At 47.2% G+C, this 14,333-nt stretch overlaps 1 protein-coding gene across 2 annotated transcripts in view; it reads right to left on the bottom strand.

The window, feature by feature from the left end:
• Nucleotides 1-757: 757 nt before the first annotated feature.
• The window catches only part of SVEP1 (sushi, von Willebrand factor type A, EGF and pentraxin domain containing 1), a 306,365-nt gene continuing 292,789 nt past the window's right edge, over nucleotides 758-14,333 (bottom strand). For both annotated transcript variants that reach the window (XM_075595238.1, XM_075595229.1), the window contains 4 exons: nucleotides 7,148-7,243; nucleotides 6,571-6,666; nucleotides 4,407-4,500; nucleotides 758-931 (listed from right to left, as the gene is read on the bottom strand). In XM_075595238.1, the coding sequence (XP_075451353.1) occupies nucleotides 901-931; nucleotides 4,407-4,500; nucleotides 6,571-6,666; nucleotides 7,148-7,243 (317 nt within the window). In that variant the 3' untranslated portion in view covers nucleotides 758-900. The remainder of the gene's footprint in view (nucleotides 932-4,406; nucleotides 4,501-6,570; nucleotides 6,667-7,147; nucleotides 7,244-14,333) is intronic.

Raw genomic sequence — 14,333 nt, 5'->3', positions numbered from 1 at the left:
GCACTCCCAAATTTTCTATATTTTATTTATTTTATTGTCAGTAAGTTGTAGTTGTTGGTTCAAGTTAATCAGAATCAGCCTGTAACAAGTTGCTATGGTTCCATGTGGCTGAATAAAGTGTTGTAAATTACCCCTCCATGCTTTTTGGTCAAGCATGTTCTCCCCCGGACCAATACCCAACAGTTGTGCATTTTACAACGTACTGTATGTGAAGTATGACATATGTTAAAATATTGTCCTTACATTTCTTGCAGCATTCTGTAAAATGATTTTCCTTATTCTGAAGTGCGCTATAGGCATTTAAATAAAAAAATCTTGTCATCAAAAGAGTTCTGTCTTTTTATTATAAAAAGTAATATCTAATGTATGGTCTGTTTTTATAGGTAAATTACATCAACAAGCTCATTTTAAAAATTGCAAAAAACATTGTTATATTTGTTGATCCTGTTTTCTGAAGCAAAAAAATGTATTGTAGGAACACAGAAAACAGATCCTTTCTTTACCAACTTACTATGGGTATTGGGCTCAATTAATATTTTTTAATTTTTTTATTTTATTTTTTACTATATTTACTGTGATTATCTGCTAATAAAAGTAAGTAATATTTAGTACAATTCATTAGGCAGTAAAATATATTTAAACATACAGTACACAGTAGACTATTTAAGTAAACTGCAACAGTGACAAAAATATATACAGTTATCACCTCCAATAGCACCCAACCTCTTGCAGCCAGCAATTAATATACATTTGCATATGAAAATACAGATGATTTATTTAAAAAATGGAAAAGCATAAGACAATATATCACATTATAGCACTCAAATTTGAATTACAATGAGCCTCAGATGATATTCAGGTTGAAATTGTTTCTCTTTTGTGAGATGAATTCATTTGCTGCTAGAAGGGATAAAACCCAGTCTTTCTTTTTCTGAAAACAACAAAAGAGAACAGTTGCAATGTGATTAAAATCTACAGATGTTACACATCAAAAGGAAATTAATGAAGGAGAAAAATAATGTTTCTTGTATGTATCACTGTATAGGGTATTGTGCATAACAAAGAGGACAATTATAACTCGTGTATAGTTCCTTTCAAATGGGCTACTAAGTTTGCATTTGGTGATAGTGTTCACTTGCTTGGTTGAAAATTATCATCTTTCTAATGTTGCGCTTATAGTGCCGGCAACACGACGTCGCGGCAAAACAAATGTATTGCCGCCGTCGCGTGCGCTTATAGTACGGAGCGACGTGGTGGCGCGAAATTTGGAAGCCGGTCAAATTTGATTTTTCAGAGGCTGTTACCACACGTGACAGCCTCTGAACCAATCAATGGCCAGGTCGCTTGCGACGTCGTTGCAAAGCGAAATACAACTTTCGCGGGTGGCGACGGCGACATGTGACGTCATCCATCGCATCGCCATCACGCGCACTATAAGCGCGGCCTAAGACACTGTATATAGGGCCATATTTACTATGCAGTGCTACTGCATAAGACACCATCCTTTCTGAAAGACACCTTATGACCCATTCACTGAAATGGTCTGTAACGGGTCTTTCCGCACCAGAAGGTTTCTAATGGAGAAGCCAAAAAACACTTAAAATACGTCTATGTCACAGCAAGTCTATATTGAGTCTATTTGTCTACAGTATGTATAGAAGAAATTGTATAAATACTTAAGACAATAGAAGCAAATACAAAGAAAGGCTGTGCAGTGAGCAAGCATACTGTAATCTTAACTGGGTATAACATACCATATTTGTTTCTACAATGATTAAAATGTAGGATTGCACAAATAAAACTCAGATTTTATATTAAAAATATATATATATATATTAATGGAGCCAAGACAGCTTGCGATCCCTGAGATAATGCGATTTGTATTTACAGTATAGCCCAGCAGAGACAAGTGGTGAGGTTAGAGAAGGCTTTAAAGTATTTACTGTAGGTACTACCCTGGATAGCAAATAATGCACCACTGAAGTACAGTAGAAAAATATACCAAGATGTTATCTTCTAATTTCATATAAAAAAGCCAAGATGCAGGGTGATTAGATTCAGACTATCAAGCATAACTTTATATAGCAATTACACATACTGTATCTTTCATTACAAAAACATGTTTAAAATGGTTGAGAAGATGTTACATGGCAGAGTGTTTCATCTTACTGCAATAGTCTGTAGCCAGGTCTCCTCTGCCTGTCAGCACCCCCCTCACCTCTGGCGCGATTGCGGGTACCGCCGAGTTCCAGGGCGGCCCCGCGCGCCGATCGCAGGGGTGAGGGCGGTCAGGCTCCGGCTCGGGGGTTGCCGGGGACGCGTGCGGCCGGTTGCTAAGGCCGCGATCGCGTCACCGGGCTCCCGGCGCTCTCGGAGCCGGGTGTTGAGGGCGTCGCCATTGAATAGGGACTCGCGCATGCGCAGTGATCGCACATGCGTAGGTAGGGCCCCAGAGTTAGGGAGAAGTCGCGTGAGGGCAGGAATAGGAAGGGAAAGGTTGAGGCAGCCCCAGATAACTTGCGCAGGCGCAGGACAGTGGAGGAAAAGCCCGCGAAGCCCTAGCCTACCAGGGACGGCTCTAGATAGGGACTACGAGTCCCAGGAGCCTTTGCGTGGCCCACATGATGCCAGGGAGCCAATAGGGCTTAGGATCTCCAGGCAGGCAAGGAGATACAATTTTGCGGGCATGCAGCACGTTAGTCAGTTGGAGCCGGGGAGCTGTGAGGGAAGGAAGGGTGCGGGGAGTGAGTGCAGCTCCTGCACCCAGATAGGTACCCACACCCCAGGTAGGCCCCAACTCCCCACCAGATAAGTGGGTAATTGATCAGGGACGGCCCAAGATAGGGACGCGGCCCTTAGTGTTAGTGTGCTGTCTTATCAGGGTCACTGCTGTCAGTGCCGTGAGGTCTGACAGGCAGGCGCAGTGTTAGTGCAGTACGTTAGCTGCAGGTAGCGAGTAGGTTGTAGCGCGTTATTGCAAGTGCTGCGAATGCTAATAGTTAGTTAGAGTCAGGACCGGGAAGAGCTAGGGGGACGGGATAGGCCATTAACCCCTTAGGTCCCAGGTAGGTCCTCATTCCCCAGCTTGTGGTTCTACAGGGACAGGCCCTAGGTTAGGGACCGTGTCACGTAGTGCCAGTGATAGACAGGGACACAGCGGCTGCTGCACTCCACGAGACACGACTTGGGCTCAAGTCGGTACCCAGAGACAAGAGACTATCTCCAGGGTGGGATCGCCCCTGGGGGACCCCAAGCAAGGATTCACCGGACCGGATCAGACGGGATCCCAGAACGACTGATCCTTTGCGAAGCTATTGCGGCTCCGAGCACCGGAGTGCTCGGCAGGTACTATCAAATATACAAGTGCACCAATGGGCCCTTAGTATAATAGTGACTGCGCAGTCACCCATTGCCTCTCTCTTCCAGAGTGCGGGACATTGGGTGGGGTTTCTATGGACACTGGGTGGGATCACCTGGTGTTGGGGAAGCGTCCTGCGTGACGCAGTAGTGAGTGTCTCCTCTAGAGAGGGACACCTGTTATGGTGGTATTGATGTTACATGTTTGCTTTGCACGTTAGTAAAAGACATTGGTTATTAAACATAAAGTGTATGTGATTATTGTATTTGTCCTGCGAGGAACTACTCCCCCTCTGGTGGGAGCCATCGCAGGTGGAGGCGCTGCACCGAGTAAGTGGTTACTCATAGTATCATAATTGCCCCAGGTTCCCCGTGGCGGAAGCTCAGCCCTCCTGTGAGCCAACAGGTAACGCACCACACACCTGGTAACACCGTATGTTCCTTGCACCCACAATATATCTGTGATTAGGGGGGGGGGGAATACCCGTTACAAGTAAATACAAAAAGACATTTGAATGAAACACGTCAAATATGAAAAGCTTAAAATGTGCTGGTTTTGTTCATATGTGTCAATATATAGATACTGTATAGTGAGCTTTGCATTGCCTATGTTGAACACATATGAATGTTTACATTGTCAAAGTACCAGGACATGTTTAATTTCACACTGTATACACATAAAATAGTAATAGCATCATAATTTGTGTTATGTGTTTATTTGTATCCTAAACAGATTGGTTTCAATCATGTACTAGTTTTATAGAATAACAGAGCACTAATCTGATTTAACTTGTATAGGTGCTGTTTAGAAACCACAAAAAGCGAACCTTACAGTAATAAATTGGCTTGCAGGTACTATAGTGAAGTATGGCTCATGGATTTAGTGACTTACTGTAGTAGTGAATATAGCAGCAGTGGTAACAAACTTACAAATAACTGGAGAAGAGTCAGCCTACATTTTCTCTTGAACATGCCTTTATCACCTATGTGCTGAATGGGATAGCATATTTCCTATTTAATATAATTTATGTCCGTGCAGGAATTCTTACCTGGAGCAGTCAATTCCAGTCCAGGTTGAAGGGCAGTGGCATCGGTTTGGTCTAACGCATTTGCCTCCATTTAAGCAGGGGGATTGACACACGGCTGCAGTAAAATATGGAGATGGTGAAAGCATATCATTTCAGTCCGGTAGAACTGATCTATTTAATTTCAGTACCTACAGTATAGCCGCTATTCAATAGTTTGAAAATGTTAAGACTCACTGATTGAAAAGAGATGCAACACTCATTTTATGACTGAGTGAATGCAAGTGACTACATCTTTAACAGAGTGTTACTTACTCAGCTTCTCACCCCACTGAATAGTGGGCTTGAATGTACTGTAGGACAGGCCTGCACAACTTGTAAAGTGAGAAGGGCCGAAATGGTCCAAGGAAAACAGACTTGGGCCGCATGGGTAAAACAGCATTTATTATTCGAAATTATACATTTCTTTACGATGTTTACTTGAAACAAATTACATTTAAAATACTTTAATTCAAATTAACTAATTTCCTAATCATATCACAATCGTAATGAGAGGTATTACACCTCTTTTCAGAAACAAGCTTGTTGTATTCCGGGGACATATTTGTAGTAGACGTCTTCAAAATGTCTTCCAAATTGTCATTAGTCAGACAAGAACGTTGTTTGTTTTTGTTCATATTCATGATAGAGAGAACAACATTGTTGCATAAAATGGGGTTTATTTGATGAGATGGCAGACATACAAAAAAATGCACAAAAAAACATATCTCCCCCAGCACCCTTCAACATCATGTCCCCCAGCACCCTTCATCATTAACCCCCCCCCCCTTCATCTCCCCCCAGTCCCATTCAGCAGTCCCCCCTTCATCATCTTCCATGTCCCTTTCAGCAGTCCCCCCCTACATCATCTGCCACAGTCCCATTCAGCAGTCCCCTCCATCATGTTCCCCAGTCCCATTCAGCAGTCCCCTCCTTCATCATCTACCCCAGTCCCTTTCAGCAGTCAACTCATCATCATCAACCACCCCCCTTCATCATCACCCCCAGTCCCATTCAGCAGTCCCCTCCTACATCATCTCCCCCAGTCCCATTCAGCAGTCCCCTCCTTCATCATCCCCCCCAGTCCTATTCAGCAGTCCCCCCACCTTCATCATCTGCCCCAGTTCCATTCAGCAGTCCCCTTCATCATCAACCCCCACATGCCTACCAGACCGCAGTGGCGGCGACAGCGGAAGAAGCGGCAGCAGCGCAAAAAGCAGTGGCGGCGTAACAAGCAGCGGCGGCGCAACAAGCAGCAGCGGCGGCGGAAGAAGCGGCTGCGGGAGGTACTGGCCATGTGGCTACCGGTTTCAGGGTGAAGCACAAGGTAAGAAGTGCGCTCTAGCAGCAGACCCCAGATGTTCCGGGTCACACTACTAGAGCGTGTCACCCTGCTGGAACGGGGGCGGGGGGATAGGGGGGAGCCTGTCCATGTGTCCATCAACTGCTGGTGTGAGCTCGGGGGGGGAGCATGGTCACACTGCTGGAGCGTGTTCCTTCCTTCCATACCACGGAAGGGGAGTGAAGGGGGGTCGTCGCGGGCCGCACAGGGAGTCCCGGCGGGCCGTACTGCTGCGGCACAGTTTATTCGAGCATTTGCCCGTTCTGTGCCGCAGCAGTAGCCTGGCGCGCGCCCGAGTGTGACGGGCGCACGCCGAAGCAGCGGAAGAGCGCCCTCCGATCGGGGCGCTCTCCCTACCGCTGCCGGGTCCGCCGGGTCCCCCGGAACCCCCTGCCGCTGACCCGCGATCGCGGGACACCAGGGCTCCCTCGGGGAGCCCCTGGACACGCGTGCAGCGGGCGCACGCTCCCGATGACGCGTGACCGCGCGTCCGAGGGGCGGCCACTAGCAAGCCGGGAGATTTCCCGGCTTGCGGTACCGACCACACGTCAATAAAGTGTGTCGGTAGTGTATGTTGTGCAAGCCTGATGTAGGACAATACTTGGCTAACTTACATTATTGAATAGAGGGCCAAGCTACTATTACAAGATGAATGGTTATTAGAAATATCTATTATTGGCAAATACACAAGAATTTGTAAACATGCTAATATAAAAGTGTGTTACAGCAGGATAAATGTTAGATTTAGTCCATTTTTGTTTTTGCATTACTAACTCATTTGATTAGATTAGGGAGACGTTACTTTACCGATATGACAGCGAGATCCAGTCCACCCAGTTGCGCAATCACATTTGTAAGGAGCTGTGCAGCGGCCTCCGTTCAAACAAGGCAGGATGCAGATTGCTAAGAAAATAGATATATCATCATTCTCTTTCCCCCAGAAAATTACCTTTACCAATATAAAAAAATAAAGATTTTGGACCATATTTACTAAACCGTAAAAAGTCTGTTAATAGTTTTAGCACAGAATGATGTTATGTATCAAAAAAAAATATCTGTTAATGCGGTGACATTGCTTCTCCCTGTGCAGAAAAGTATTAAAATTCATAGGCAAATAATCTTCTCCAGTACAGAGGGGGCTCCACAGCATATTAAATAAGGCCCATAGATACCAAGTTATACTGTTTAAAGCCTCAAATATGAGGTTATGCATCAAAGTTTGCCAGGTAGATATCGGCTCATCAAATATAGGACAGTGATATTTTGTATCCAACAGCTCATATTTAAATAGATCAAATATTTACAAGTCTCTGAAATAAATTTATGTTGGAAACAAGAGCAGATACTTTTATTCTTTTCTCGTCACAATTTCTTTTTAACTTACGTTCTTCACAGAGACGTCCCATCCAACCTTCAGGACATGAGCACGCATTTGGTCTTTCACAAACGCCACCATTCTGACAGGGAAATCTGCATACAGCTAAAAAGAAGAGTATACAAACCTAAGCATTCTGAACTTACATGCGGCTTTCAGTCAATTATGGACTTAAAACTTTACAATTTGTGGTAAAATCATTTATACAGTAGATTCACTCAGATGTAGGACCAAAATGATCTAATGGCTATAATCTATATATATATTTTTGAAAACGTTGTATATTTTCTCTGCTTATTGGCAATCTGATTGGTCAGTTGGTCTGTCACTCACTCTCTGGCCAATCAGATTGGTCCGTGGCCTGCCCCACTCCCGCACGCCTCTCATTGGTCCCAACTGCCACACTCACCCGCCGCCGACACAGCTACCCACGGCCATCGGCGCCTGCTCCTCTGTGCTGCCGCCTCACCTCTCCCCACAACCCCCCCTCACAACAAACCCAAGCCTCCCCGGCGCCGCCAGCACCGCTACCCACGGCCATTGGAGCCCGCTCCTCGGCGGCGCCGCCGCATCACCTCAAACACCCCCCCCTCACACCAAAAGCAAGCCTCCTCCACCTCACCTCTCGAAACACGCCGCCTCCAACCCCCCCCCCAGAGCATGCTCCCCATCCCCGAGAGCGCTCCTCCGGCTTTCTCTGCCTCTCTCCGCTTCTCCCTGCAGCCAGAGGGGATGGAGATGCGTGGCGGGGGGTGAGATGCGTGCGCCTCCGCCGCGAGCCCCCTCCCCGGTGCTCTCCCACTTCCCGGCACTCTCCCACTAACCCCCCGCCCCCAGAGCACGCTCTCTCCAGCTCCCCCCTCCCCCCCCCCACACGCCGCTACCCCGGCTCACCATCCCCGAGAGCGGACACCGCCAAGGAGCCCGAGGTGGAGGAGGAGGGCAGCCGGTACCCGGAGGAAGAGGGGGAGGGTGGCCCGGGAGGCGGCAGGGAGGTGGGGCCGCGCACTAGCTCCTCTGTGCCACATGGAGCCGGCGGAGCCCAGGAGGGGGGAGAGCCCCAGTGGCAGCCCAAGGAGGAGCTCGGCAGGGTGCCAGGTGAGGAAACGCAGGGGGAGGGATCCCTGCCTTTCATGCAACCCCCCCGTCCCTGCCTTTTGCCCCCCGTCCCTGCCTTTCGCCCCCTCCGACCCTGCCTTTCGCCCCCCCTGTCCCTGCCTTTCGCCCACCCCGTCCCTGCCTTTCGTCCCCCCGTTCCTGCCTTTGGCCCCCCCCGTCCCTGCCTTTCGCCCCCCCATCCCTGCCTTTCGCCCCCCATCCCTGCCTTTCGCCCCCCGTCCCTTCCTTGTGTCTCGCCCTCGTCCTTGCCTTTCGCCCCCCCCCTCTGCCATTCGCCCTCCCCATCCCTGCCTTTGGCCCCCCCTGTTCCTGCCTTTGGCCCGCCCCTCTGCCTTTGGCCCCCCCATCACTGCCTTTTGCCCCCCCATCCCTGCCTTTCCCCCCCATCCCTGCCTTTCGCCCCCCCGTCCCTGCCTATCGCCCCCCCGTCCCTGCCTATCACCGCCCCCCAGTCCCTGCCTTTCGCCCCCCCGTCTCTGCCTTTCCCCCATCCCTGCCTTCCCCCCCTGTCCCTGCCTTTCGCTCCCCCGTCCCTGCCTTCCCCCCGTCCCTGCCTTTCACCCCCCATCCCTGCCTTTCACGCCCCGTCCCTGCCTTTCACCCCCCCGTCCCTGCCTATCGCCCCCCCGTCCCTGCCTTTTGCCCCCCGTCCCTGCCTTCCCCCCCGTCCCTGCCTTTCACCCCCCCGTCCCTGCCTTTCACCCCCCCGTCCCTGACTTTCACCCCTCTGTCCCTGCCTTTCACACCCCCTCCCTGTCCATCCCTTTCACCCCGTCCCTGCCTTTCACCCCCCTCCGCCTTTCACCCCCCTCTGCCTTTCAGCCCCCACCCCCTGCCTTTCACCCCCCCTCCCCGCCTTTCACCCCTCCGACCTTGCCTTTCACCCCCCCCGGCCTTGCCTTTCACCCCCCCCCCCGGCCTTGCCTTTCACCCCCCCGTCCTTGCCTTTCACCCCCCCCGACCCGCCTTTCATCTCCCCCACTCCCGTCCCCACATTTCACCCCGCCCCACCTTTCACCCCCCCCGCCCCCGCCTTTTAACCCCCCCGCCCAATATTAGATTGGGGGTAGGTTTCCAGAGGGCCACATGGGGACAATAACCAAAGTAAGCCACAGGCAGAAAAAGGCCCCAATAGAGCCCATAGGGAGGGAGGTGGGCCGCGTGGCTTGCAAGGAAAAGCCGGGAGTCAGAGGCGTGGCCCGGCCATAAAGGCCCTGGGAAAAGTCCGACCGTTGGCTTAGTCGGGGGGTAGAACACCACAGCAGGGGTGAGAGGGGAGCATCAACAGAGGCTTTCTGTGTAGTACAGCGGATCAGTGGAGGGAGTGCCAACCAGGCCATCAAATGGAAGTGGCCAAAGCGGAGCAGCCCAACGGTCAGTTGGAGCCAGCCGAGCAGCTGAACCAGAGGTAGCTGGGCCAGTGCCGGGTCTGCTAAGTTAAGGTACTGGGATGGATGGGTCTGTGGGGGGAATGTGGGGGGAGCGGCGTCAGTGAAGGTGTTGTCTTCCAACTGGGATGTGCTACTGAGGCTTAATATCCCTCGCCATAAAAGATAAAATCTGGGCAGACGATTATGTGGCGATATGGATGTTGTTTTCCAGATATAAGGATTTGCTGGAGGTGGTTACAAAAGGGGATAGTATGGATGAGGGAAAAGAAAAGAAACAGGACTTTTGGAAATTGTCGGAGTCGTTTGTCATCTTCGCCAGTGTGGTAGGTGAGAACGCTCCCCAAAAGGTGTTTTGCGCCTGTACTGTATGTATGATTGCTTACTTCACATAAGACCAAATTGAACAAATATCAGTGATATGTTTATAGGTTAAAGGTAGGCGATGGAAGTGTTTGTAAAATCATTTTTAATATATATTTTTTCATGAATATGGGGGGCATTTAAATGTAGAGTAAAACAGCAACTTACTTAAAATTGAAACTCTTATATTTATGGTTTAAACTTTGATAAATATATTTTTGAATATGCTAATCAGTTTTTTTCTATTGGTTTTGAAAGCACTAATCTAGTTTTAATGTTTTTAACATATTTCCATAGTCAGTGCAATATGATGACCCTGCCCCTTTCTGAGTGACTTTTCTATCCTGTATGTGAGAAATTGTGTCATATTTTAGCACACTATCTTTTTCCCCCCGAAAAGTGTATGCAATGAGTTACTGTATGTTTGGACACAATGAGAATTTACGTGTGCTAAATTGGCACTCACAGTTTATTAAATAACCCCCAATGTTTTATCGAAGCATCAACATAGAAATGAAAAATTCAATTGTTTCAGATTATTTATGAAGCTCAGCAAAGTCTCAATAAAATCCAAACTAGTTACTTTGATTTACAAAATTGATTTACGGTCATATGAGCTATTATTTCGCTAATTCCGATGCCTTCTGGGGAAAGCTGATCATAATATTGCATTGAGCTGTATAATTTATTCTGTTTAAAGTTCAGTAAGGAATTAGTTTAAAGCAATATGTCTAGTATGAGTGTGCTTCACATTATTTAGTGCCTTACTAATTGTTGTGGCTCAGCAGGGTTTCAATTAAGTGAAGATTTTACTACCACATAGAATCAAATGTAATGGCCCACAATGGAGAAATGTTATTGAAATAAAGAAAAGGAAAAATGTGGCTATAAACACTGAAATATTCATTTGTTTTATCGGAAATGTATACAACCGCACATTTGAAAAAGTTAATGCTTCTTGTCTGACAGCATTATATAAATTGCAAACTAAACTACAAGTTGCACATATACAACTTTTCTTGCATCCAAGTGTAGTCTATGGCCCCTCTATTCCTGGAAGAATCTAACGGCAGACCCTCGGGGTTTCATAGTTAGGGGCCCCAATCGAACCTCCTAATGCTGTAGTGAGCAAACCAACCAAAGCATGTAGAGGACGGTATCTCATATAAAACAGACTGTCTGAACAGTCTATATAGGAGAAGAGAGCCATCATCAGCACCCAATAATGCGTCAGAAGAAGAATACCTAGGTTCCTCAGAATTTGAAGGTCAAGAAGAAACAGCTTCTGGGTATGAAGCTGAATTAGTAGAGCTTCTAAATCAGAGTAATGAAGGCGGTGTTGATCCAGAATCAATAAAAAAAAAGGACGAACGCTGGATAAGCTATTCCTAGGACCTAAAAAGAAGGTTGACAAGATCAACATAGCGAATAAATTATCTAAGTTGTGCCCCTTTCCAGTAGATGGGACCAAGATGTCAGAAAGCCTATGAAGGTGGATGCAAAAGTTTACGAGAATCACTAGATAAATGACACTGCCCATTGAAGATGTGATCTCTAATGTAGACCCCATGGAAATTTAAATGGAACATGTCCTAAGAATGTCATTCCAGGCCACAGTAGAAGCATACAGTCTGGCAATAGCACTCAACTCAGTCTAAATGACAATGAAAGTACAGTACAGTATGTATTGCTAATATTGAAGAATTTCTAGAGAAAGGTACAAAGAGATCCTACACTCAGAGTCCTGTCAGTAATAAAACTTGCAAGGGAATACACTGTGGAGGCTGGAATTCTCTCTGAGATCAATGGATTTATTGGAGCATGCAAGGAGAGCTTTGTGGCTTGGCCCCAGCTGGTGGATGCATCCTCAAACAATAATCTAAGTAATCTAGACTTCTGTTTGGCAGGAAATTGGAAGCCACCATAATGAAGTTAACTGGGAGGAAAAGTTTGTTCCTACCACAGGAATGGAAGGAAGGAAGAAGATATTTTGCTTCAGTAGGACAAACAGAAAGATCCATGACATGAGTGCATATCGCAAAGGTAGGTTATTATTCCAGACCAACAGGCTAGAGAGGAGTCCTGAGAAGCCTTTTTTTGTGGGCAAAGATCAAGATGCTCAGGACACAGAGGTCACAGGCCCACATGAAAGCTGCAAAATGCCGGGGCTGTATACTGTAGATTATGTTGTGGTAATCAGGACAAAGTAAATCAAGGACAAATGGGCCCTTTAGATAATTTACTATGGCAACAGTCTAGAATTCACCAATTGTCCCTTGAGAAAATGTTTTGTAAGATTTACAAGTTCCTCTCTGTGCATGACTTCTTTTACTCTCACTCTCTGCTCCTCTTTGCTATAACTGAGACTTGGCTCACTCAGTCTGACTCTACTCTGGAAGCTGCCCTCTATTATGGTGGCCTTTCTTTCCCCCACACTCCGCGCCCTGATGGCAGGGATAGAGACGTGGGGCTGCTGCTCTCCTCTATCTGCCGCTACCGTACCATTCCTATTCCTCCCTCTATTCCTTTTCCCTCCTTTGAGGCTCACAATTTCCAGCTTTTCTCACCTCTCTCTGTCCACGTGGCGGTCATCTATCAACCACCTACCTCTACTCATCCCCCTTCTGTCTTTCTCTTTCACTTTGAATCCTGGCTCTCTTTCTTTCTCTCCTCAGATTCTCCTGTTCTTCTCATTGGGGACTTCAACTTCCATATTGATGACCCCTTTCTCCCTTGGGCTTCCCGCTTTCTCTCTCTAATTTCTTCTTTTGGCCTTCAACAGTGGACTGCAGCCAGCACCCACTAGGATGGCCACTACCTTGACCTGGTTTTCACTAAAAACTTTTCTCCCTCTGATTTCTCCATTTCCCTTTTTCCTCTCTCTGACAACCTCATCTAATTTTCTCTCTCGCTTCTCCCCTGCTCCACCTCCATCTACCCCTTGTCTCTGCAGAGATATGCGCTCTATTAACCTACCAGCTTTTGAGTCGACTTTACGCTCCTCCCTCTCCTCTCTCAGCTCTGCTCCAGACCCTGAAAACATGGTCAGGAATTGCAACTCGCTTGCTCCATTTTCTCAACACCTATTCTCTCCTAGACCCTCTATAATCTGGCTTCCGCACTGCTCACTCCACTGAAACAGCCCTCACTAAAATCTCTATCGATCTCTTCTGGGGGTACCCCAGGGCTCTGTCCTGGGACCCCTTCTCTTTTTTCTTTACATACTCTCTTTTGGTGACCTAATAACATCTTTTGGGTTAAAATATCACCTCTCTGCTGATGACACACAAATTTACATTTCTACCCCTGACCTTACACCTGCTATACTGGCTAAAGTTTCTGACTGTCTCTCGGCTATATAATCCTGGATGACCCTCCGCCGCCTTAAACTTAACATGGCAAAAACAGAGCTCCTCATTCTTCCTCCCAAACCTGGCTCTCTTTCCTCCTTCCACATTACTATTGGAACTACTATCATTCACCCAGTAGCCCAAGCACACTTGACTCCTCTCTCACATTCTCTTCTCACATACCAAAGGTAGCAATAAACTGTCATTGTTTCCTCCTCAATATTACCAAGATATGCCCTTTCCTCTGTTGCATGACTGCAAAAACTCTGACACAGACCCTCATTCTCTCCCATCTCATCTACTGTAACCTCCTGCAGTCTGGCCTTCCTGCTTCTCACCTGTCTCCCCTACAATCTATCCTAAATGCTACTGCCAGAATCACTCTACTTTTTCCAAAAACTGTCTCAGCATCTCCCCTGCTGAAATCCCTCTCCTGGCTTTAAATCCAATACCACACACTCAATTCTCCTCCTTACTTTTAAAGATTTACAATCTTCTGCTCCTGCTTACATCTCAGCCCTAATTTCTCGCTATACACCATCCAAACTCTTGTGTTCTGCTGAAGGATGTTTTCTCTCTACCCCCTTTGTATCTAAAGCCCTCTCCCGCCTTAAACCCTTCTCACTGACTGCCCTGCACCTCTGGAATGCCCTTCCTCTCAATATCCGACTTACACCCTCTCTATCCACATTTAAGAACCACCTCAAAACACACCTGCTTAAGGAAGCATATGAGTAGATCCATGGCTGACAATTAACACCTCATACATTAACCTTGGCCCCATGCAGATGCGCTTGGCAGAACGCCCTCGTACCGTCTCTGTACGTTCTTCCTACTAACAAATTAGATTGTAAGCTCTTCGGAGCAGGGAGTCCTTTTCCTAAATGTTACTTTTATGTCTGAAGCACTTCCCCCCTTTATGTTTATTTATATTATGTATTGTTTATATGATTGTCACGTATATTACGGCTGTGA

This window comes from Ascaphus truei, chromosome 1 (assembly GCF_040206685.1).
Source record: "Ascaphus truei isolate aAscTru1 chromosome 1, aAscTru1.hap1, whole genome shotgun sequence".
Lineage (NCBI taxonomy): Eukaryota > Metazoa > Chordata > Amphibia > Anura > Ascaphidae > Ascaphus > Ascaphus truei.
Note: the sequence above shows the minus strand (reverse complement) of the source record. Positions and strands in the feature narration are given on the sequence as shown.